General features: G+C 41.7%; 1 protein-coding gene across 1 annotated transcript in view; it reads right to left on the minus strand.

The window, feature by feature from the left end:
• The window catches only part of PRDM6 (PR/SET domain 6), a 98955-nt gene that overhangs the window by 13256 nt on the left and 60315 nt on the right, over window positions 1-25384 (minus strand). Inside the window, exons 3-5 of the mRNA XM_060006966.1 lie at window positions 17435-17562; window positions 13780-13904; window positions 2182-2524 (exon numbers count right to left, since the gene is read on the minus strand). Of these exons, the coding sequence (XP_059862949.1) occupies window positions 2182-2524; window positions 13780-13904; window positions 17435-17562 (596 nt within the window). The remainder of the gene's footprint in view (window positions 1-2181; window positions 2525-13779; window positions 13905-17434; window positions 17563-25384) is intronic.

Raw genomic sequence — 25384 nt, forward strand, 5'->3', positions numbered from 1 at the left:
AATCATACCGCCTCTCAAGTCTTCACCAACAAAGCACAGGGAAGAGAGAAGTAGGAATCCACTGCTTTAATAATTTGATTCCACCCTGGTGATCTACCTGAATATCAAGCACATTACTTCACTTCATCTGGGAACCTGGCCAAACGACACCTGGGCATCTGCATCAAATAAGCCCACCAGGGTCTCGCACTGAATGGGAGTCTCAAGCCACTTGGATTTTTGCCAGTAACTCTAGATTAGCTTGGAATCAGCGATGACCTACCAGTCTCTCGTGGAAGTCTATTTTGTACATGTAAGTTTTCTAATTTGTAGGGTACTTTTCTGACAGATTACATAGATGCTTTATAAATTCTGACATTATTATTTGACAGAACAGACATCATAGGGACTTAAAGCATAATCCACATACGGTTTTCGAAGTGTAACTGGGGTCAGACAAGACAGTCTGTTTTGCTAACTTTCTGTTTACCAAGACATATTTTCATTGTTTTATATGACATTCAGCATGAAACTGTATCATACCCAAAGCTAAGCTTTCAGTTCCTGTATCCAGAAACTTTCAACTATCATTTCATCTTACCTTGTATGTTCAGTTACTATGACCACAATGAACCTGTGCAAATAACAGATCCATACACCTAAACTCATTCAATTCAAAAAGCAAGTTTATAACAAGATTTTAATGCATTTTTATATTAAAAAAAATAAAATGCTTTGCAAACTCTGAATAGATATATCTTGAGGCTATCTGTATACTTGCAAGGAAGGCAGACTTTAAAAAAAAAAAACCCTGTTGGAGTAAGGAAAACATTTTCAAAACTTTTGTGTCCCCTCTAAAGCCAGTAGTACTAAGATATGCAGAAGTCCGTGGATATTTTCACCAGGGGACTCTCCTATCGAAGGTAAAAGATTATAAAGACACAACTGCCTTAACAGCTGTAATACAAATGCTTCAACATCAATCAGTCACAGCAATGCTTGATGCCAAGCAAGTAGTTTCTAGAATGGCACAAATAAAAATATATACACATGTAAATGTGCACGTGTACCCTAAAATGGATCATTATTATTTCTGAAAAGATTCACCCCCTCTCCACCACACTTCTATCCTCCCTGCCTGCTTGGGTTCGAGTACACTGTCATATCCTGCAGAGCTGGGAGGGGAGAGTTGGATGTATATCATAAGGCAAGGAGAGCTGAGTGGCTTAAGGTTAATCAGTGGCCAAATTAAGAAAATAATTCCGGAGTCCTGCTTTCGAGTCTCCTATCCTACTTCCAAAATTTACGTTCTGCTTTTATATTCAAAATATTCTTAGATATTTGGTGTTTAATCAAATTTTCATAGGATGTGAAGGGGAGATAAAACACGGTCCTTTCTTATTGAATTAATTTGATTTTTGTCTTTTGCACTCCCAGCTATCAAGACTGTCGAATAAACCAGTTTTGACTCATAAATAATAGTTCCATTATATCTACTGTGCCACTCGTCAGAGTACCTGAAATTTTAATTCACTTGTTCAGCTAAATTTCATCCTCAGTTCATGGCCATAAAATTCTTTATTGACAAACTTTCAAAGCAACTTTGACTCTGAGGTATCTAGTCAACATTTTTCTTCTGTGTGGATATTAGTTTATTGAATAAGTGGCATCTGTTTTCCTCCACATCACTAGCAGAGTAGGTATTTCCTTTTGACAGCTTTGCAGGATTTATGGGTTTGCATGCTCTGAAGAAAAATAGTACTAAGCAAAAAATTCCAATTCATTACCTCTTAGTACTTAATTAAGTTCATACTCACGGCACACTGGAGGTGAACCCTGAGACGACTGAACAGCAGCAGAGCAGCCAGCTATATTATCTTTGGAAGACAGAGAGGATTCTAATTATCCTGACCTCATTTTTCCATCTATGATATTCATCAATGTGCCTTCTATTTTGCCTCCCGTTAGACCTGGGCAGAGCTGTTTGGAAAGCGACAGCAGATTCCTTTCTGCAGCCACTGTTCATGCAGCCCTTCTACACAATAAAGCCAAAGAGGGGCCCAACATTACTCTATGACCTTCCAGAATGCAGACCTCTGATCACAGAGTTCTCCCCGAGGTGTGACTGGAGGAGGCGACAAGAAGGCAAGCAGTGAGTCTCAGAAGCAAACACAGCCGGCGAGCAATGAGAGGTGGGGTTACCTGTCGGGGTTCTGCGTGCACACGTGCATCTGTAACAGGATCCTCTGTGTGAAAGTCTTAAAGCACTGCCCGCACTTCCAAAGATGCCAGTCACTGAACTCCGAGTGGAGCTGGCTGGTGGAGGTCGGGCTTGCAAGGACTCGCTGGTTTTTCACGTTGATTTGATTAAATCCTGATTCCATGGGCCCAGACTTATCCAGGAGGGAGAAGTTCCTGCCGCACGGAGTCTGTGGGAAGACGACGGAGCGCTGCTGGGTGGCGGGGGAGAGTTTGCTGCTCTTGTTGAAGGGCTGCAGGGGGTCCTGTCTGCACATGGCTTCCATGACCGTCGAGGGGACATTTACTGGGAGAACAGCAAGGGGTTGAGAAGATCAGTTTTGTTAGCCCTTCAAATAAGCATGATAACACACACTTCTAAAAGATTCCTATAAGTCAATAGTTTAAAAATTGGTTTTTCTGGACTCAGAATGGACATAGAGCAGACAATTTGATTTAAGGGGACAAGCACAATTACCACAGATGAACTCATTAAATGCCTATATTTATTAAGCACCTATTTTCTGCTTGAGATTTTTCATACATGGTTTTTGCCCTCACAGAGCTCACTTACGACTTGAGATAAAAAGACTCCATGACGAGGCTCCACACTGCAGCCTAGATTTGGGGGTTCTCAGATGGGAGGTACAGCAAGAGACAGGGAGAGAAAGGTGGGGCTCCCCAGAGAGGGTGGCCTTGAGCAGAGAAGGTAGATTCAAGCCTTCAGGATTTCAGGCCTTCCATCCAATCCTGCCAGCACAAAACAGGTTTTCAAGAAAAACTGGCTGAAGAGATGAAGGCAACCCTATGAAAGACGCCTGGAGACAGAAGTCTGGCACGCTGGTGGGATGGCACGGGAATCGAGCTGACCGAGCACAGCGTGGGCTTTCGGGGGGCAGATCTCAGAGGGCCTTTAATGTCCAAATAAATAAACAGAAGACTTCAGGCCTAAGAAATAGACACTGACTGTTTCTGACCAGAGGAACAGCAAGAAAAGAGTCAGTGTTCAGGAAGGGCCCGAGTGAGGCACGATGCACAGACAGGGTGCGGTGTGTAAGGTAAGAGTGGGAGGCGACAGAGTATGCAATCTTGGAGCTCGGTGCTTGACACTCGGGGTTTGGAATCAGAAAGATCTATGGAGTTACGCAATCTCCCTGTGCCTCTGTTTCATCATCTGTAAAATGAGGACAATGGAAGTAATCATCCTAACAGTAATAGCATTATGGCTTAGAGGTCAAGACGGCCTAAACTTAAACTCCACTATTCACAGCTGTCCCTTGGTATCCAATGGGGGTTGGTTCCAGAGCCCTCGCAGATACCAAAATCTGTAGATGCTCGAGTCCCGTATATAAAATGGCACGGTATTTGCATATAATCTACTCATATCTTGCCGGATACTTTAAATCACCTCTAGATTAGTTATAATATCTAATACCAGGTAAATGCTATGTAAATAGTTGCCAGCATGCAACAAGTTCAAGTTTTGCTTTGTGGCACTTTCTGGAAATTTTTTCCCAAATATTTTCCATCTGTGGTTGGTTGAATCTGCGGATGCAGACCCTTGGATATAGAAGGCTGACTGTAATACCTTTGTGACTGTGGGAAAACACAGAACATCTGAATACACAATTTAGTCCTTGGTAAAATGTAAAGTGGTTACTGGAAGGACTGGGTGCGATAATGCATAGATGGCAGCTAGTAAATGCTATGGTTGCCACTCGGTAGATGTTGAGCTCTAGGAGCCCTGGCTTCCTTATCTTTAAACCCCCTTTTATGCGGTTTAAATGAGATACTGAAAGTGCTCATCACAGGGCCTACCATCAACAACAGCCACCATTCTTATTCTAGAAGAAGAGACTGGAATGAAGGGAGATGGATTCAAGCATGGGTGGTGGCAGTGGGAGTGGGGAAAGAATTAAAAGAAACATTTTTGAGGAGGGAACCCTAATATACATGAAATTTTTCTTTCTTTCTTTTTTTTAAGTTGCCATTGTGTTAATAATATATATCATGTATTCACTGGTCAACCCACAGGTTCAGAGGTAATTAGAACCTAATATGCTTAAAAACTGTTATTCTTTTTTTAAGTAACCACTCTGTCAATAAAATGTATTTCTTGGTACTTCAGAGATCATAGAGATTAAAGGTTACAGGGTGGTCAAGAGAGGGAAATTAGAGACCAAAAAGTTTAGAAAGGATGACTGGCAAAAAGGTTAGTGATGGGAAGTAAACTACGGCTGTTGGTCACTAGTTCAAGGTCACGTGGAGGAAATACATGAACTGGGAGCTCTCATTCTTTCCTGACATGGACCATCTCTGAGAGTCCTACGAAGCACGAAGACTCAGGCATCCTCAACTACAAAAAGAGAGTGGTAGGGGACCGTGACCGCCAGGAGGCTCCACGCCTGAGTGGACAGGTAGACACCACGTGTGGAGGTTAATGGGCTGCCACTAAGGACTCTTCAACTCTGAGGGTTCTACACAATCACATGTATTTGATGAATCCAACAAAAGGAATAGCTCATCCTACAGGGTTCTGTTGGCCTGGACCATCCTGTCTTAGGAAGGAGAAATAAAACAAGAGACTCACAGACCAGGGGAGAGCCTAGTTTGTCTAGTTGGCAGTTCTTTACCCTGAATGCATACTAGACTCACAGGGGAGATTTTTTTTTAAATACCAGAATCTCTTGGTAGGGCCTAGGCATCTGCATTTTTTGAAATTCCCCAAGTACTTCTAATATACAATCAGAGATGAGAACCACTGATCTAATCCTACCCTCTCTTATTACCAAAAAAAGAAAGAAGGAAAAGAAAATGCTAAGGACCAAGCAGGTCTAATAATTTGCCCATGGTCATACATTCGGTCAAGGATACAGCTAAGCTGGAAGCTTTAGCTTTCTGATTTCCAAGGCACTTTTTTCTGACCACACTCCCATTCTGTGTCTGCTCAATAGCTGTGTTGCAAAAATAAAAAGGACATTTTACAGCTAGTACAGAGTTCTGTGTGTCTGTATATATATACCCATGCATAAACATATGTTATATATGCACCTATATACACATGTACAGACGTATTTATGTATATATTTCACATATAAAATTTATGTATAATTTCAACTTCTGGGGCAAAGTGTATAACCAATATGAAATGTGTGCATACATTTCAGACTCTCAAAAAATCTTTGATTGTACACAGACTGTGACTTTTGAAATACATATTGAAAGAAAAGGAGAAATGTTTTATGTTTTGGCTCTTTCTTAATTAAAAAAAAAAAAAAAACAGCAGCATTGTCAGAGATTAGGGTAAAATTCATCTTATTTAGCCTGTTTATAACTAATCCGGAAGAGACAAAGCACAGGGAAACCCGCAAGTCTTCAGGCAACACTAAGCTCTTGCGGGTTGGGAAGGCCAGACTAGCAGGAAGGAAGGCGGGGTGGGGAGACTGTGGAATGAAGATGTCATCAACATGCAAGAGAGCAGGAAAACCAGCCAGAAGCTCACTGCTGGAAAGAGGAATATGATGCCTCTGGGGGAAATCATACAAATAATACTCTAAGTATAGATTATAAATGCTGACTTCTCACTTAAGCTCCTGGAAAGTAACCCAATAAATTCATTTTCAGAAATTGTTAAGGGCACACCACCTTTCTATTAAACAAAAGAATGTGTGGGTCAATGGACTTTTCTAAGTTTAATATTCAATGTCAAAATAGTAATAAAGAAAAGTGTATACCAGTTTGTATAATGATGTGGGATAAACGGGATCTGAGTTAATGATAATAATAGCATTTAGGTAATAAGAGTTGGGATGGTTATTCTCTGTCTTCTTTCCTCCTACGGAACACTTCAAAACAAACATACTATGTTTTCAAGATATAGCAGCGACACCTGCACTCTATATTCTGCTTTTGGCATGATCTTTTCTTGTACTTGTGAATAAATTCAATCCTGCTGAATGAAATGAGCATATAATTTAGAGAGAGAAAAAAAAAGTAAGGCTAGGAATGGATAAGTTTCATGAAAGCAACCATATTTGCTCTTGAAGCTGTCCTGCAGAGCGCCTGCATACTTCCACAGGACCCTAGAGGTCTAGATACAAAGCACAATTTTTTAAGCAGGACTTAAAAGGACACAGAGGATCATTCTTCCTAATACCAGTCTGACTGGCCCAACAAACAAAAGTATTAACAAAACACAGGGAATTATAAGAGGACAAGAAATGAATCGGAAAACACTATGTTATCCCAAGCCATGACAGTCCAGACCACTGCAAAAGGCCCAGAAACGACTAAGGCAATTCCCCAAAAGGATGAAGGGGTTTCTACATGAAGACATAATGAGCAAGTAAAATCTCTTCAGTCTATAAGACAAAGGTTAAGGGAAAGAGGGCAAACTTTCAAAGCCCTAAAGGATTTAGTCAGGAAAGAACATAAACTCATCAAATCCTGCAAAATTAAACCCCTGAGAGAATGCAATGCAGGATCTATACAACAAAGTCCTACTTTACACCCTCATCCATTCATTCAGTCCACAAATGCGTACAGAGCATCAGTGACAAGCCTGACATTGCTGGCACTGAGGATACAGGGGAACAAGAGAGCCACAGCCCCGGCTTTCAGGCCACGTAAACTGTAGGGACAGAGACAGATATTATACAAATGTCCTTACAGGTAAATATTTACTCAGTTTCATCAAATCTAAACTTCCATTAACTGCAAGCCACACCGTTAATTGTAAGTCACTGATCATTATAACACACTTAGCAGGTTCAGAAAGATTAAAATGTGAAAAATGTATGAATTTTAGAATTGACGATATACAGTTGCTACCAGTGTAATAAGTGGTATGACAGAGAAGAAAGGAGGCCAAGAAAATGTCTAACAGGGATGGCTAAACTTCGGGTGGGAATGATGGCTTCCCTGAGGCAGTGACCTTGAACGTGAGTCCTGAAGGGTACACAGCATCAGACAGGTGCAAAGGGAGGAAAAAGGGGATGAGAGGAGATGACATGTTGGCAGCTGTGTCACTAAGTCTGAATGGCATGCTGAGGTGAGGAGCTCAGGGCATGGAAGGAATGGAAAGCAGACTCATGTGGCCAGAGAACGAGGCAGAGATGGGCTGTAGCTGAGGCTGGAGAAGAAGGCAGCACAATTCCCAATGCCCGTGGCGGCAGGGCACATAGCAGAAATCAGTGCTGGGAAGCAGGTTAATACAACAGAGGACGGTGGGGTCTTCAGCAAACTAAATAGGGCATGGCCAGCGTAAAGATGTTTGAATTCGATTTTTTGCAAAACACTATGTGAGCCGTACAAAACATTTCTGGAAACTATATGTAGCCCATGGGCTATCATATTAAAGAACTAGGGATTGATTATAAGAGTAATGGCTAGCCAAAGAAGGGTTTTAAGCTAGGGTATAAGGTTATTAGATTTATGCTTTAAATGCATCATCACTCTGTATCATTAAATGAAAAAGCGAGGTACAGAACAAAGAATATATAGTATGCTGCTATTTGCATACAAGGGGAGGGGTAGAATGAGAGCGCCAGAGAAAGAGAGGGAGAATATGCTCAAATGAGAGAATGGGCAAAAAAATACATCTGGAAGGACACCTAAGAGTGTTTCAACTGATTGCCTTTTGGAAGAAGAATTAATATGCCCATATTACTTTCTGTATTTTGATCTATGGAACCGAACTACCTATTAACAAAACAAGTGAGGGCTTCCCTGGTGGCGCAGTGGTTGAGAGTCCGCCTGCTGATGCAGGGGACACGGGTTCGTGCCCCGGTCCGGGAGGATCCCACATGCCGCAGAGCGGCTGGGCCCGTGAGCCATGGCCGCTGAGCCTGCGCGTCCGGAGCCTGTGCTCCGGAACGGGAGAGGCCACAACAGTGAGAGGCCCGCATACCGCAAAAACAAAAACAAAAAAACAAAACAAGTGAATAAGCTGAAACAATAAAATCAACAAATCAGTGAATTTTCACTTTGGCTGCTGTGATACTAAAAGGGAAAATGTGACATGCAGGTGGCTACCGCAGGGGTCCAGGCCAAAGCTGATGGTGAGGCTGATCGGGAGGTGGCAGCAGAAATGAAAAGAAACTCATTTAAGAATACACAATCAACAGGGATTTATGAATGATTGGATAGAAGAGGTGAGAAAGAACAAGCGGTCAAGGTTTCTAGAAAGAACAATTGGATGAATGGGAGTGAGAGGTACTGAACTGGGGGAGAGGCAGCTTGCAGGACAGAGTAGGATGGTTTCACTTTACCATGCTTAGTTTGAGACACCTCTGAGACAGGCAAGTGCAGGTGGGAATTCGACAGGTAGACAAGATCCTGGGGCTCCGGTGAGAGATCTGGGTTGGCAGTATAAATCTGGGAGCACCTTTCAGCCCTCTACACCCCCAGATATGGGGGAATGAGGGCCTCAATCCTAAAGCATGGCTGGGATCAAGGAGCCCAAGAGGTCAAATCTCTCATGACAACGGGTTTCCTTGTGTCTTTTGCCACTTCCTTCTGTGAAGGTGTTTTCAGTGGCTGTTGCTTTCTGTTAGAGTCCTGTGCAGATACCAAGACATCCCTCTGGGGTGACTTCTCCTCTGTTTGTTCTAGGACCCTACAGGTTCCTTCAGTTCTGAGCCAAGTTTTATATTACTTCTTGGCCCAGGGTTTCCACAACTGGCAGGTAAGGCAAAATCCAACCCTGTATCCTCCCATAGCTGGGGCTGGTTTTTTGGAGCATGACATACTGTTTTTTTCACCAATGGCCTATTGGCTTGAGGGTAGCACTTTTCTAGTCCCGTTAAGGGACAAAACAGTGACTTCTGGTTCTTGGATTTATGTGAGGATCCAGTCCCAGCTGCTCACTGTGCACAAGGAGCCTAGAGCCGGGCCCCTCCCAACTGCAGTAAGACTGAGCCTAACACCCGCCTAGCCCAGGCTCGCTGCTACGGCCATCTCACATGGCACCTGCGTTAGGTTTGCTGTTGTAGTTTTTGCTACGTGCCTTCTCCTACACGGAGTTCCTTGAGGACGGGGTCTGAGGTTTTGTACCCCATCACAATGCTTCCCACAGGACCTTGCACACAGATGTTCTCATTGGACTGAACTATTCTGTAATCGCCTCAATGTTCATAGGTAGAAGGCTTGAGTGGGGCCTTTCTATCCGGGGCCTAGTTCCTTATTGTTGGTGGGATGGTGGGGTCAGTGCGCCGTGCAGAGGTGCCAATTTTTATTTTCTGCTCATTAAAATCAAAGGAAAAAGGCAGGCCTCTTGCGGGCAGAGTTTACTCCAGTGCAGCGAACCTCTGCGCTGCCATCAAGTGTCACATTCTGCTACCTCAGCTTCACATGCCAAGACAGAAAAAGCAGCAGGAAGACGTGTTTAACATTTATTCCCAGGTTTCTTTTTTCAATTTCCTCTGAAATGAATATGAATACACTACGGTCTTTACACTCTGCAGGAGCTAATCCCCCACTGGAAGCTTTGGGGAACCTCATTCCTTCTTGCGGATACAATCTGTCGACACAGGCGTTCCTTCAGGCTCTTCTGAAAGGCCCATAGTGGACAGAGCTGCGCTCTCTTTGGAGCTCTATTACACTTATAACTATGGGTTGTTTTTTTTTTTTTTAAGAAAATAACATAGGAATTGCTTCCAGAACCCAAGTGCCTGTGTGAAACGCTGCCTTCTCTTTGAGGCAAGGCTGCTTTCAATGGCTCCTCCAGGCAGTGAGCGTGTCCCACTGCCAGAGGGGCCGGTGACTGAAGCCTGAACCCGCCCACATGCTCAATAGGAAATGTGTACTTTTGCCGTTGAAAGAACCATGAGAAGAAAATGATATTTTTATAAATGAAAGCGCTTAATAAGTATTATTCACTAAGTAAAATCATATTTTACTTGAATGTCTTGGACCATGTATCAATTTCATTAACCAAGAAAAAAATCTAGCTGAACTATGTACCCCTTCTAGTAATGGCAACAAAATTCTCAATATGTATCCAGTGAGCATGTATTAATTGTTTACTGTGTGCATAGCACTATAAGGAGGCTCTGTGGAAGCATTTTGTCAAATAAGTCTTTGATCTCAAGAAGCTTCTTTTTAGGGTACCTAATTTATTTTGTGGCTAACTCGGTAGCATAAAAATTGTCTTCAAACTGCTAATCCCATTGAGATGATTTCAATTACTCAGGGTTGCACAAGGCTATCTGTTAAATTATCTGTCCATGCCCTTTCACACATCTGTGCTTTTAAATCACACAGAGTATTTTCTCAGTACAGAATAAGGATCCCTCATTATAAAGCATCCCTAGGTCTCTCCGTGAATCATATGGAATGACAATCCATCTTCGAGTTAGAGTCAAAGTCATATATCTCCCCCCACGCCATCTGATGAAGCTTTCTGCTGGTTTCCTGGGTGGCCAATCACATCACAGATATATGACTTTGAGACAAGAACTGAAATAAAATTCCTGTAATACCCTTAGGGGGGAGGGAGATGGTCACTGCTGAGCATTTTAGTCAATGACTTAATTCCCTTTAAACTTCCCTCCACCCTTGCTTAGAGCTCTGAACTCAACCTAAAAGAGCTGCATAGTTTACCTACTGAATCCACAATACTTCGAGGTGCGTTAGCTTTGTGAATTTTCTTCCAAGGATTTCAGGTGCTAAATGATACATAACATGTGCCCCGGGAGAGTTTATTCAATACCCTAATCAGCAACCTCAAGAATGCTTCACGCAGGTTGGACAATGGGAGAAAGAAGGCCTCAGAAGCAAAGCACTTGGTGTTGCCAGAAAGTACATTTTTGATGGCACTACCACACTGAAACTGGAGACCAGCTGGTACGCTCTTAGACACCATCGTCAGGTGGCTGTGAATGGCACATACAACCCCCAATCCTCCAGCTCAGCCCCTAAATCCCTCTCGTCCATGTAACAGCATCACGAGGTGGAAGCAATGTCGTAGATGTGAGACTTCCACCCCAGAGATCCACGTCAAGGGGAAGGAACACATTCCCTGAGCAGTCATTCCACAGTTCCCATGTCTGACTCATAACTCAGTAAATGGCCATTCCATCCATCCAGCTCCTCAGACCAAAGCCCTGGAGTTATCTTTGACTCCTTTCTCTCACTCAGCATCCAATGTGTCAGCAAATGCTGTTGACTTTACTTTCAAAATATATCAAGAATCCAACCACTTCTCACCACCTCCACCACTTTTACACTGGTCCAAACCACCATTACCTCCCCTCACTGGATTCCAGCAACAGCCTCTAACTGGGTCCTGCTCCATCCTCACCCTCACTGTCAGGTCCCCACTCAGTAGCCAGAGTAATCCTGTTACAACTTCAGTCAGGTCATATCACTCTTCTGCTCAAAACTCTGCAATACCCCCTTTGTCCAAGGCACACAGAGTAAAAGCCAGGGTCCTGACAGTGACCTCCTGGGCCCTACAAGATCCCTTCCCCCAAATCTAAGGTAACCCCTCCCCACTTCAACCAATACATTCCAACTGACACACCTATGTCAGTCTTTGTGATGCTCTTCTGACAGGCCAGTAGCATTTCCATTTTGGGTCTTTACGCTTGGAGTCCAGCTGCCTGCAACACTGCTCCCAAAGAACACATGGCTTGTTCCTTCATCTCCTTAAGTCTTTGCCCAAAGGCCACCTTCCGAGTAGGGCCCACCCCGATCATCTCTAAAATTGCAACTCCCAACTCCTGGCACTCCTCACCCCTTCTCTGCTTTGTTAACTCTATGACACTTATCATTACCTGACAAACTATTTATTTACTCATATACAGGTTGATAATCTGTCTCCCTCTACTAGACTCTATGCTCTAGGAGGGCAGGAATCCTTGTCTGTTTTGTTCACTGCTACGTTTGTAGCACCCAGCAATGATGCTGGTCCTTAGTAAGTATTCAACAAATATGAATGAATGAATGAATGAATTTATTTTTGGACTGTGTGCCATGTACTTTACAACTCTAGACTTTGATATGTTTACTCCCAGACATCCCTTGACACACATACCACAATATTTTCAGAGTCTGGAGCAGGCTGTACTAAAGGAGGAAACAGAAGGCCTTATAAGATTTCTGGAATCTTTTTGGATCAGATTCCATCCTTTAGAAGGCGAAGTTACACCAAGGTTCTAATGTATAGACAGGCCCATGTCAGCAGATCAGGGGAGTTGATCCTGGTGCTTTTCTGTGTGTGGATCTACATCTAGTTTTAGGGGAGCTGGGCATGGAGCCATTGTGGGAAGACAAAGCACACTGGCCGCCACGGCCATTTCTGCCTGTAATACCAACCACACACTCATGTCCAACACTGAGATTTTCTCCTATGAAACAGACACTCCCTCAAACAGGAGTAGGACTACAGAAAAGAAACTTTCCAATGGAAACTTGGGAAGTAAGAAGAATGTACTTACATGTCCAGAGATTCATTTTTTGATTTGAGATTGGTTTGGGGTTAGGGTAAAGTGGAAAAGGAAAGTTGAGAGTAATATGCTTTTTTGAGGATTCTATTTTTTACAAAGAAAATAAAGATAACATGGAAAAGAAATACCTGATCAGCATTTCAATCAGTAGTATTATAAACATTTTTTTGGAGTTTATATGTGTGTGAGAGAAAGTAAGTAGAGAAGGAAAAATTAAAATAACACATTTTTTTTCCAAAATGAAGTTTCTTAAATAGATCTGTTCTCTCTGCGTCTTTTTCTACTGTATAATCCCAAATTATCAGTTCACAGATTAGTCAATTTGATGACAAGAAAAAACAGTGTCATTAAAACCAGTGTTTCTCACTGAAGCACATCAGAATCACTTAATTCTGTTCCAAATACTGGAAATCACTTCATAACATTTTCCCAAAGAATTGATAAAAACAAATATATAAAGTTTAGGTGAAAATTGCTGCAAAAGTTTGCATCTGCCTAGACATTAGATTATTTTTTAAACATAATGATTGCCATGGTAAGAAAGATAGAAGAAAATTACATGGTTCACTTTAGACTAAGTTGCTTAGAGAGAGACAAATTCCTCAATCATACGTCTATGATTTTTCCTACCATTTCTCATTCCAACGACTACTTAAGAGGAAGCAAAACCAATCGACTGGAGGGGTGTTACTCCTGATTAAACAAGAGTGTTTTCTCATTATTTCATTTTTGCAAATAATGCGACTCCAGCAAGACTGTGCATCCCTTCAGAGGAGAAGTTGTATCTTATGCTGCTCTTGTAAACAGACACATAGTAGGTGCTCAGTAAATACCAACTGCCTTAACATTTCAGCTGGCAATGATTTAAAACCAGGACAAAGGACAAAGGTTTTAAAATCATAAGCAGGCGAAGAAAAATTGGCCTGTACAAGTCAAGATTCCCTGTGAAAAAGCAAAGGACATACAAGGAAAAGAAAATGATGGAACAGACGTGCACATTTGTGTTACACAGCAGAGTGAACCGCATTTCAGGAGTTTCAAACAACACTCTTAAAAAGTTAGCTTTGAAATAGGTATTTGGAAATGTGAATTCAGAGCTAAAATAAATTCTTACAGTTTTCATCCTGGGCAATGCATTGTAAAGGGATCCCAAAGAAAGACGTATAGCTGTCATTGTACCACACCAGAAGCTCGGTACCCCTGGGAATATCTATACAGGCTCGGTAGAATATATTCGACCTATTCAAAACAAAAGAAAACCCAGCTTAGTAATCGGTAGGACTCATGTGCCCCATCCACACTTTTATTGCCCCGAAAAAGTTCTGCCCAGCTTTCCACCTAAACAGTTTCTGTTTGTAATAAAATCTGCACCCACCTTATCGTTCCCAACAACCAATTAGAGCCTGTAACCTGGTATGATAAATAGCTCACAGTTTATTTCCACAGTGTCCCTCCACAGAACCTCTTGGCTGAAGAGACAAGATATTTGGCCCAGGAGACAGCAGAAAGGAAGAGTTCATTAAAAAAAAAAAAAAAATTCCATCTCATACTAATGAGAAGATTCTCTCTATTGGCAAATTGCAGACTCCGGTGCCTCAACCTCACATATAAATTAATACTATTGATTTCTTATTTGAAGGGAAAGTGTTGCGTATATTCTTACAACTTGGCATTGGGAGTTCTCTAATTCGTAATAAAATTAAGCAGCTTTGTGATGTAAGGACTGAAAGAAATAAAAGTCTTCCCCATTGCTTTTTTTCTAAACTTTGATACAGGAGAAGAGAAAAACCCTCTTATGTGAAATGGATGGAAATTCAGTAAATACAAGAGGAGCACTTTACTCTGGCTGAAAGATTACACTCTGAAATGATGGAGTGAAGGTACCAAGAAATAACCACTTTTTTATAACAGCTGTGGCACTGTAAAGAAAAATCTACAGATTAAAAGAAAGAGGAGCCTGCGACGGGTTTTCTCAATGAAGAATTGCTACAAATACTAGCCTCAAGTTCAAGATAAAAGTGTTTAGGGTTGGTGGACCTTAAGTTTAGCCTTTCTGTAAGGAATTGGCCGTAGCAGGGCAATTTGTTCCTTGTGTAACACTGCAGACATAATGCGAAGCCTTCACCACATTTTTCATGGCAGTGAGATATGCACTTGTCAACATATTTTGTCACCACAAAGTGGCTCTTGGCAATAGGATCATAAAGATCAATAAAAAAAAGTGCAGATTCTCAATATTTTACTTGCAGCTGCAAAAATTTCATTTATCTTGTTATTTTCCTTACTTGCTGCCATTCTGTCTCACGAGGGCACTGCTAGCTAAGCAGAGTGTTTTCTCCCAACATTCTATGAATATCTGACAAAAACTCCAGCCAGCTGTCCGGACCTCACTCCCCTTCCTCCCTCCGCACCTCCAAGAGCTGTGCATTTTATTAATTCTTTCCACTGCTACATAAAAAAATCAAAATTGGAGCCGGGCTATAAATCACTGGCATCTCCTAACTTGAGAAAAATTGAGTCGACTTTGTACTTCACCCTTGTAACATTTCATCTCTCGGTTTGGCTTCCCTTAATATAAACACAGCGCCCGGCAAATGAATGTGCTAAAACCAAATGACACACTTTGCCGCTGAAAGAGCAGAACTGTTTTCGAGCAATGGGTGGTCTTTGGAGGCACAGAGTAGGCCGAAAGGGGGAAAAAAATGTGTAAGCGTACACCGTTCTTTACAAGCGGGCAGAGCTTCCAAAACTCGCAGAAATCTCTGCATGTTGAAGCACATCAAAGGGATTTTTCCCTTTTCAGATAATATTTCCTTTGCTGACATGTATTTAGTATTGTGGTTGGATGACTCATAAAGATAGCTTCATGGCGTCCCAACGCAGCTGAAGCAGAACACACGCCAACAAACATTATTGTCAGCCTCAAAATAAAAACAAAACGTTCAGCTAAGGGTCAATCAATCAAGGGTTCTTTGAAGAAAATTCCATTTAGATATTACAAATCATAACAGAATGAATCTAAACCAGCTGACTTTTTGTGAAGAGGACATTCATGTACAATAAAAATTAGGCTAGCTCTTCGGGGTCCAACTTTTCTATTTTCTTACTCTTGGACGTGGTCACTGGTGACGGATGCCAGTTTTTAAATTGTGTTTTTGTAGTTCATTTTATAAAGATCTGAAGTAATCGAAAACAGATCGGCAGAGAGAACTTGATGTGTAAGTGCCATCAGGAAAGGGAGCAATAAAACCCACTTAACATTGACAGAAAGGTAATGACTTGCTCATACCCACCTTCCTCGTAGGGGTTTCTTATTTTCCCAAAGTCAGAATTTGCCTCAAGAGCTCCCTGGGTGCCCATGACAGAACCAGCCAATCTATCTCTTGCCAAATGGAGAAGCACAACCTTTACTAATTTTCTAGCTCCGAGTTTTATAAAAACTTCATGACAGAGATGCAGCTGCAGGGAAGGTGGGTGAAGCCCATATACAGACTGTAACCAGATCCCGTCGTACACAAGTTCGTTTAAACCCTTATGTAATGAAAGATAACTGCCTAGGAAACCAAGGCAGTGAGTCACATGCTGCCCAAATATGTTCCTTTTGAATTTGGAGGCCTTTGGAGAGCAAGCCAGATTTGTGCAGCCTTTAACCTATAAGGGGAATAAAGCTTTTTTTTTTTTTTAAGTCTTCATTTAAAAAAAAAAAGAGAATGAAAATAAATCGTCATAGGCAGGACTCCAAGTTGCCGAGCAAGGGCTCTTCTGCTTTGATGTGTCTGTGGTGCCTGGTAAAGCTAAACAGTTGCTTCTGATCCGAAAGGGAACACGGCTGTTTATAACTGAGGTCATATATTTACAGGGCACATGTTTTCGAGGGATTCTGAGAAAAGAAGGCTTAGTGGCAGGGCTTTTTTCCTATGGGATCTGTCTTTGCCTTTTTGTCTCCACTCCAGCTTTTCGCATTAAATGGAAATGCCTGACCAACAGGTGCACTGGGCAGGTGTGGCTTAGGCTCTGGGAATCCACCCTGCTTCTATGCCCCTACCCCACCCCAGGCCTCCCTATGAGACTCTGGGCAATGGGGGTGGCTCACCTCATCTTTGTTACCCTTTGGGCTTTGCCCAAACATCTCAGGAGACCAGGGCCTTCTCTATGCTCCGGAACTACCTCATCCCCTGAAACGTACTCTGAATTGTCGCAGGACTAAAGCCAAACGCTTTGGCACCTTTCAAGGGATCAGAAGAGGTTGCTCTGACTCAGCCAAGGCTGCCGAGCATAACGGTTTTAGAAAAGCAGCTTTGGGAGTGTTGAGAGTTCTTGATTTCCCATGCCTTTGTACAAATCAAACTGTTCTCCCTAGGAGACAGCCAGACCGCAGGGGACTGAAGGCAAGTGACCTGGGGCTGAATCTCTAAACTCCTGTTTACGTGTGGACACGTCTGCTCTGGGGGAAATCACTCCGAGTCAGTGAGTTCGCCGGGCTCACTCAGGCCATTATGAAAGTTCAGGTGATGATGTGGAAGTAACTTTATCACATGCAGTGAGTGAAAAAAGGCCTTCTCCTAACATCTTTCTTCCCGAATTCTCAATAAATTACTGTTAGGAGAACTAAGGAGATATCATGAACCTAGCAAAAAAAATTCCTGCCAGTCCTTGCAGAGTTCTTCAGGACTATGCAGGATTTTTTCAAAACTAGCAGCAAGCCTGAATTTATATATGCAAGGCAAAGGGCTTCGGCTTTGTAAGCGGTAAATCAAGGTATACTTTACCTGTACTGAACTACTGTTAGATTCTGTTCTCCGCAGTGCCTTGCACATCGGATATACCTCATCCAGCTCGACTTACTAGGTTCCCCACCATCAATAAAGTGCTGTAGTGTCCCATCTTGGTCATATATCTAGAGAAGAGGTCAGAAGGTCAAGTAGTTAGAACGAATCATCAGCAATCATTTTCCCTGCTTCCCTTGGTGTCTTTATGTGTCGGCTGCAGCAATTTATTGCCCGTAGGTTTGCTAGTGCTTATGAATGCTTGTGGAAACTCAACTGGAATAACAGAAGAAAAACATTTTCTGGTGATGCAAGTTAATCACGTTTTTCTTATCGAGCCAATCTTCCCTTTATTAAATACATTTGTGGCATCTCAAGGATGTGAGTGACCATGTTTCCCAAAGAATATTTAACCTCTTTTGACAGGCTACTCTTAAGTAATGAGCTGCTGGGTAAACAAAGCAAGCTGAGAGGCGAGGCCACGCTGACATGGCTGGAACATCCACACGAGAGGCCCTCCTCTCAAACACATAACTGCTCGAAGGCATTCGGGAGGCAGGGACCGTCTGCTTAACAAGCTGGGTGACACCTAGCAGAGGTTGGAGCATTATGGAGCTGTATCACACTGATAAAGCAGACTCTGATTCAGATGAAATAAACGGACTCTCACCTCGCAGAAGATGTAGGACTTCAGCTGTCAGGACCTGAAACTATTAGGAGAGGAGTCATGAAAAAAGAGAGACCCTCACAAAGGGAAAGAAAAAATAATAATAACTGTTTCCTATGGATTTTTAATGTCTTAACTAAGGTTGCTCTAATAATTATTGCCTTAGGCCACCTCAAGCAGATTTTCTTTCAAGCACCTTCAAGGAAATGAAATCTGCTTCAAACCAGGCAATAAGCGTGGGACAAAAAGTCTTCTGCGAAACAACTGGCCAGCCTAGGACATGCGGAGTCAGTGCTGACAGCAGAGACAATCGGCTCTCACTTCCAGAAACCAGGTCAGCCCTGGGTACCTTGAAGGCTGTGGTATCTAGAGGAGTGGGAGATCCGGGGTTATATATGTACAGCAATCCTCAAAGGTCATCCTCAGCCCTAGGGGCAGCCAGGAAGCAAGGGGTACAGTTCTCAGAAGGACCATGGCAAAACTGGACCTTTTCAAATAAAATCAGCAGTAAGATTCTGTTCCCCAGAGCATCCTGAGAAAATATTTTTTACCTTTGCTAATCAGCCTTTCCACTTTTCCTTTCCAAATAGACACAGAGATAAGTCTCACAGAGAGCCTCACTGGTTACATTTCGGCCCTAAAATTAGTAGGGTCATTCATATTAATTTAGCTCAGTATTTCTATTCTGGAGGTCAAAGGGCTTAGTGATGACAGTTCTTTTTATCATCACCAGTCATTTTAAAATAGCTGATTTTTTTCTTTTTTTGGCTTTTCTTGAACTCATTTGTCTTCACCCCCAATCTTTCCACTAACCCCCAGAAACAGAAGAGAGACACCAATCCAACCAATACAATTGTTGGAGAAGTTATAACTGGGTAGCAGGCCAGAGTGATTACAGCTGATAATCAATGTAGCCTGAGAAGAATGAAGAGATTCCTGGATGATATTATATTTAAGATTAATGATTTTAAATTCCTAGCTCGGGGATGATGGCAGAGAACGGAAACATTTCATGCAGTGGATACATCTGCTCTTCGAGCAACCTAATGACAGATTTCATATTTAGGTTAGGTTATTACACTGTACTTATTTTGTTGTTGTTGTCTTTGTTTTCGTTTTAGGAAACTGGTTCAAAGGCTCAAAGTCTCAACCCTGAGTCTGCTGTTGACAACCCGTGCAACACTGAACACAGCCATCAGTTCTCTGAATGCCACTGTTTATCTATAATGGAGCCCAAAACGTTGATGATCCAGCCCCCTGCCCTGTCCTTCCCCCATGAACAAACCACCCATGACAGCTGCTAGTGAAAATAACGACACATTTGGAGAAGCGCAGTTCTCCTTTGTGTTGTAGCTAATGTCCTCAACAGCAAGTAAAACTCTCTAACGTTTATATGTAGTTGTGGGTGTTGCCTTGAGCGTTAGCTCATTTGAACACCAGACACTAGCCAGTCAGTCTTGAAAATGAGTATAAAAAAGTGTTTCCTTCTTTATCCATTCATGTATATGTATAGCTGATTCACTTTGTTATGAAGCAGAAACTGACACACCATTGTAAACAATTATACTCCAATAAAGATGTTAAAAAAAAAAAAAGTGTTTCCTCCCACACTGTTTCAACAATAGTCTCCTTAAACTAAGTATATTGTGATTACAGGAATCCTACAATTTTTGCCTACCTGGTGAAACTCCTCTCGCCTTGAGGAAAGTAGATGGCTATTTATCAGGCTTTCCCCAAATATCACACAATGAGCGCACAGCACGAGGTTGAGCCTCCCTGGCTTCAGCCTGATACCGACATCACACGATTTCACATGAAACTGATGAAAATCCCATGTACCTAGTTGGATCGCACAAGTGTGCATCCAGTCAGAGGTGAGGAAGCTCATTCAACCTTGACACTGTTCTTTCCCTCAACCCCCCAGAGCCCAGCTATCACCAGATCCAGCTGAATCTGCCTCCTAAACATCTCTCCTTCTCCACCATCACCATCCTGCCCAAACCAGTTTCCTCTCTTGCCTGAAGGAAGACAAAAGTCCCTTAACTGATCTTCCTGCACCTTCTTCAGGCCCTTCCAACCTAGTCTCTAAAGTACAGCCAGAGTGATCTTTCAAAACACGAATCTGATGATATGCTTTTCAACCCCCCCCAAAATAAAAACTTCATAAATGTCATAAAATGTCCAGTCATAACAACATATATTCACAGCATGTGAAATTTCGTCATGGGGGCCCATCACGCTAATACGGGCAGCACCTCCAACCTACGTTATTTAGGGAGGTGGGTGGAAAACACGTGCCTTTGCAGTTGGCTCAAGACCATCCTGGAGTGCTTTCTGGCTTCTGCTGGTAGGAGTTAACATTTAAACTGTGTTTCTTGAAAGTGAAACAATGGGCCAGAAGGCAGTGATGCCTATTTCTGTTCATTTTCCTAAAAGAAGTAGAATAAAATTGGGAAAACCAAGATACCCACATGTGCACGCCAAAGAGGAACTAAAGACGACTTCTCAGAAAAGCTCTGGGTCCTAATTTGAGTATTATTATTACTCTCCATCATTAGCTCAAGTTTGCTTCCATCTAAGAGCTTAGTTAAAAAAAATTTTTTTTAAAGAGGGCGATAAAATTCTGCGTGTATCTGAACTATACAAGGACACTGTCCCTGTATCCAGACGGGCTGACATTATTCCTTCTAGGAGAGAAGGAACCATGAGTGGGGAAATGTTTCAGCAGATTTCGGTCTAGAGCAGCTGCAACAATTTCAAGGTCGGGAAGTTGTTCTTGGAAGCCACTTTAACATCTACATTTGTGTGACGCTAAAATGTAATTTTAAGCTAGATACCTAATACGTCTAAAAAATTTAAGGAATCTAAGGAGATGTATTAATGCCAAGACCAAGAGTTATTTTGTTTTCATTACCTTTCAAAAGATTTAAAATAAGCAGAAAAATATCAAAAATCATGCATAAAGTGTTTAGACAATCTCCTCAGGACTGATGAAAATGTCAAAAAGGTCAGAAATTGTATTCATTCAAATGGTGAGAATGAAGGTAAGAGTTAAATTTAGATTAGGAAAAAAATTCACTGAAAGAACCCTTGAATCAAGCATAGTTTTTCTGGAAACTGTGCACTTTATTCCGAAAGAATATGAACCACCAAAGTTTTAATATTTGCTCTGTTTTTTCTAAAGAAGCTGAACAAGTGACCCTCTGGAGGTAGGGGAAACACATGTAAAGAAACACACAGGACACTTGGTAGGAAAAGGGTTAAATTTTGTAATGGAAACCCCTCAAAGCTGTAGAAAGTATATTCATTTTACAAAGTTAGTCCTAGCATTGCTGAAAGGGAATATAAAATGGCACAGTCACACTGGAGAACATTTTGGCAACATTTTGGCAACAAAATAAAGTTGACAATGCATATTTCCTGTGACTCAGCAATTTCACTTCTAGGAAATTATTCCAGTGAAACTCTGATACGTGTGCCTAAGTAGATGAGTTCAAGGGCATTCACTGTAGCACAGCTTATAACAGTAAATAATTATAAATAAGAGAAATATCCATCATCAGAAGAATAAATTCATTGTGGTTTATTTATTCAACAAAAAAGTACAAAACGCTTAAAATGAATGAACTAGATCTGTTTGCATTAAGATCTAGTTGATATAAACATCAAAAACATAATGTTGATTGAGAAAATCGGGTTGCAGATTAAAGTATATGATATCATTTGTCAACATTTCAAAATATACAAAATAACACCCAATAGTATCTTTTATGAGTGTATATTGTAATATACATATAGCAATATGCCTATCTATATGTATCTATACAGATAGTACAATTCTGAACAGACACACAGGAAGGATTCACGATAACTTCATCAGAGTCATGGCTTTGGAAACAAGGGGATGGAAGGAAAACAAAGGGAACTCACATGTATCTGAAATGCTTCATTTATCTTAAAAAAAAAAAGATTCTGAAGCAAATATGGCAAAGTGTTAACACTCACTTTTTTGGTGGTTTGTATATGGCATTTATATATTATACTTCGGACTTTTCTGATTTTTTTTTTTTAAATCAAAGAGAGAAAAATAAATGAAAAGAAAGCCTAGCCATTTATTTCTCTGTACTTCAATTTTTGCATGTGTTGTTAAAATAGAGAAGCCTACTATCTTACCCAAGGTTAAAAACTGTATCTGTGTTATCTTCCTGGGAAACTCTTGGTAATATGTATCACTACATTATCAGCCACTGATTTCCTTCCTGATTGTTTTGTTGCTATTTTAAAACCACTGGTTTTGGTCTGTACTTTTTCTTTTATCCTGTATCAGTGGGAGTAGAAAGATAAGTAAGGGGGAGAGCTCATTCTTACCTTTTTAAGGAACTTTTTATAGTTTTCAACCCAATATTTACTGAAATACCACACATGTGGTTGAGATAATGATCACACAAATTGTCGCTCATTATAAACCACGCATAGATTAACTGAAAACCACCATGTGAAAGGTATTTCATGCAATCCTGAAGATCAGGAAACTGCATTCTCTCCTACGATCTTATTTTCCTAGAACAAGAATCTATTTTACATGAGAACAACACGAGTAAAAACTGCACCAGTGTTGTGTCCTAAAAACACTGGTCGTGAGTGGCTTGTCCACAACTTTGTCATTTATGAATGCTGCCAATTAACATTAACAATAATAATAATCATAGAAACAATGTAAGCCAGTGACTGACTTGGGCCCATTTTAACATAATAGCAAGAAAACCATCTTCTGAATGATAAGAATTTGTGTATATTGGTGGCTCTGAGCAATCTGTTTCTCTAAAGCAAGATTTGCAAACTGGTGGCCCTCCGGCTGAATTCACGTAATTGACCAATTTTGTTTTCTCTCCGGTGTTTTAAAATTTTGGAAATTTTATCTAATTTCTAATTTTTCTTGAGAAAAAAAATCAGAAGATGGGTCCCCAATCTCTGGCACTAATCCACGGAAACATCCAAGGCCCCTTCAATGTGGCCTCTTTAGATTAGCCATGGGCTTTTCTCACTCCCCATACTCCCTACTACTCCCTGTCCTTAAGTGTTCCTTACTTCACTCATTTACTTAGCTGCTTGGCCTCATAAAGCATTTAAGTTGGTAATTCCAGCTGTAAAGGAATTATTGCTACCCCGTGAAAATCAGTCTGCTACCGCTGGGGGCACTTTCAAGAAAACCTGTTTGAACTGATAGCCTGGAAACACTGCAAACATTGATCACTTGGGTGCTGCACAGAAGCCATCATCTGACCAAGATCCAAGCATCTGTGCTGTAGTTTTCCAGGGAGTGGGAGTGCAGAGAAGAGAGTTCATTTCTTTTATTTTTACCAGAAGAGGGTTTCAATAATCTTTTTAAGCAAGGGGTCCGTTTTAATTCAAAGAAGTCATAAATGTAATTACACTATAAAAACAGATAAAAGTTGCTGTGGTCTACTATAATAACAGATAAAAAGCAAGTCCACCAGGAAGCACCCCACCAGCTCAGCGAACCTCACCTTTGCTGTCTGCCACAGTCACTGGGACATCACCAAGGGCCCACAGTGAAGCAGGGACCCTGTTTGAAAAATCACAGGCAGAGCACTTCCTCCACTAGATAGGCTTCAGTCAACAACTCTGCTAGACAGCTGAGTACCCTGGCTAAGTTTAGAGGCCAGGGAAATGAGATTTGGAAGAAATCTCAGAGATGGCCTGTTCTAACCTGATCAGTTTGCGGTCAGCCCTTGGTTCTCGCGCAAGTTCCGCATCCGCGTATTCAGCCAATCGCGGAGGGCGCACAGACATGAGGGCAGAGGGCCGAATGCACCATGCTGGCTTATACAGGGCAGCGGTCCCCAACCTTTCTGGCACCGGGACCAGTTTCCTAGAAGACAATTTTTCCACGGACCGGGGTAGGGGGTGGGAATGGTTTCGGGATGATTCAAGAGCATTACGTTTATTGTGCACTTTATTTCTATTATTATTACACTGTAATATATAATGAAATAATTATACAACTCACCATAACTACTCAGTCACATGCAGAATCAGTGGGAGCCCTGAGCTTGTTTTCACTGATAAAGTTTTGATATGAGTCTGCAAGCAATTGACTTATAATGGTCTCTGTGCAGTCAAACCTCTCTGCTAATGATAATCTATATTTGCAGCCGCTCCCCAGCGCCCAGCCTCAGCTCCACAGATCATCAGGCATTAGATTCTCATAAGGAGCACACAACCTAGATTCCTCACATATGCTCAGTTCACAGTAGGGTTTGCGCTCCTGTGAGAATCTAATGCCAACACTGATCTGACAGGAGGCGGAGCTCACGCGGTAATGCGAGCGATGGGGAGCAGCTGTAAATACAGATGAAGCTTCGCTCGCTCACCCGCCACTGGCCTCCTGCTGTGCGGCCCGGTTCCTAACAGGCCACTGACCAGTGCCGGTCCGTGGCCCAGGGGTTGGGGACCCCTGATATAGGGGACTTGAGCATCCACAGAATGGGGTATCCATGGTGGGTCCTGGAACTGATCCCCTACAGATACCAAGGGACGACTATATACCTAAGGAAAAGGGGTCTCCAAAAGTTAGTGACTTAGACAAACTGAGACTCTAGTCAATGGCAGAATGAGGCCTCCTCACACCTCATTTAATCCTACAGATATTCTAAAGAGAGCCACGGACCTTAAACAAAAGGAACTTGAATTATAACTTACACATTAATCTGCTCCTCCCAGAACTGGGATCTCTGAATTTTGGCATGGAAAAAAGGAAAAAGAAAATGTCCAAAGGTTTTATTTGAAAGTATTAGCCAATTTTCAGAGAGTAGGGAGACATCTCAGGCTCCCTCTCCTACGATTCCACACCGTGGCATGTCCCCGTGCCTAGGCCCAAGCAGCAGCATTTGGTCATGTGCTGAAACACCAGTCTCCTTCAGTTTTCCCCCAAAATTTGAGGTGAGGGTGCATATTTTACGTCCAAACATCTAACACAAGGCCTAACACGTTGGCAAAATTCAAAACATGCTGAAGTGAACTGAATTGAATTCTCACAATAATTCTATAGCTTCTTAAAGATCTCAGATTTTATTCAAAGCTTGAGAAGAAATGCCACTAAATGCAATTAAAACTCCATTTTAAGCACTAACAACCAGGGCTTTTTAAAGAAAATATTACATCATTTTTGAACCTAACTTCTTTCAATTCTATGAAATGCAAAGGTGGTTTTCATATGATGATTAAAATGTAATAAACAATTACCATAGAAAAGGGTCAAGAAG

The sequence above is a fragment of the Delphinus delphis genome, chromosome 3 (genome assembly GCF_949987515.2).
Source record: "Delphinus delphis chromosome 3, mDelDel1.2, whole genome shotgun sequence".
NCBI lineage: Eukaryota > Metazoa > Chordata > Mammalia > Artiodactyla > Delphinidae > Delphinus > Delphinus delphis.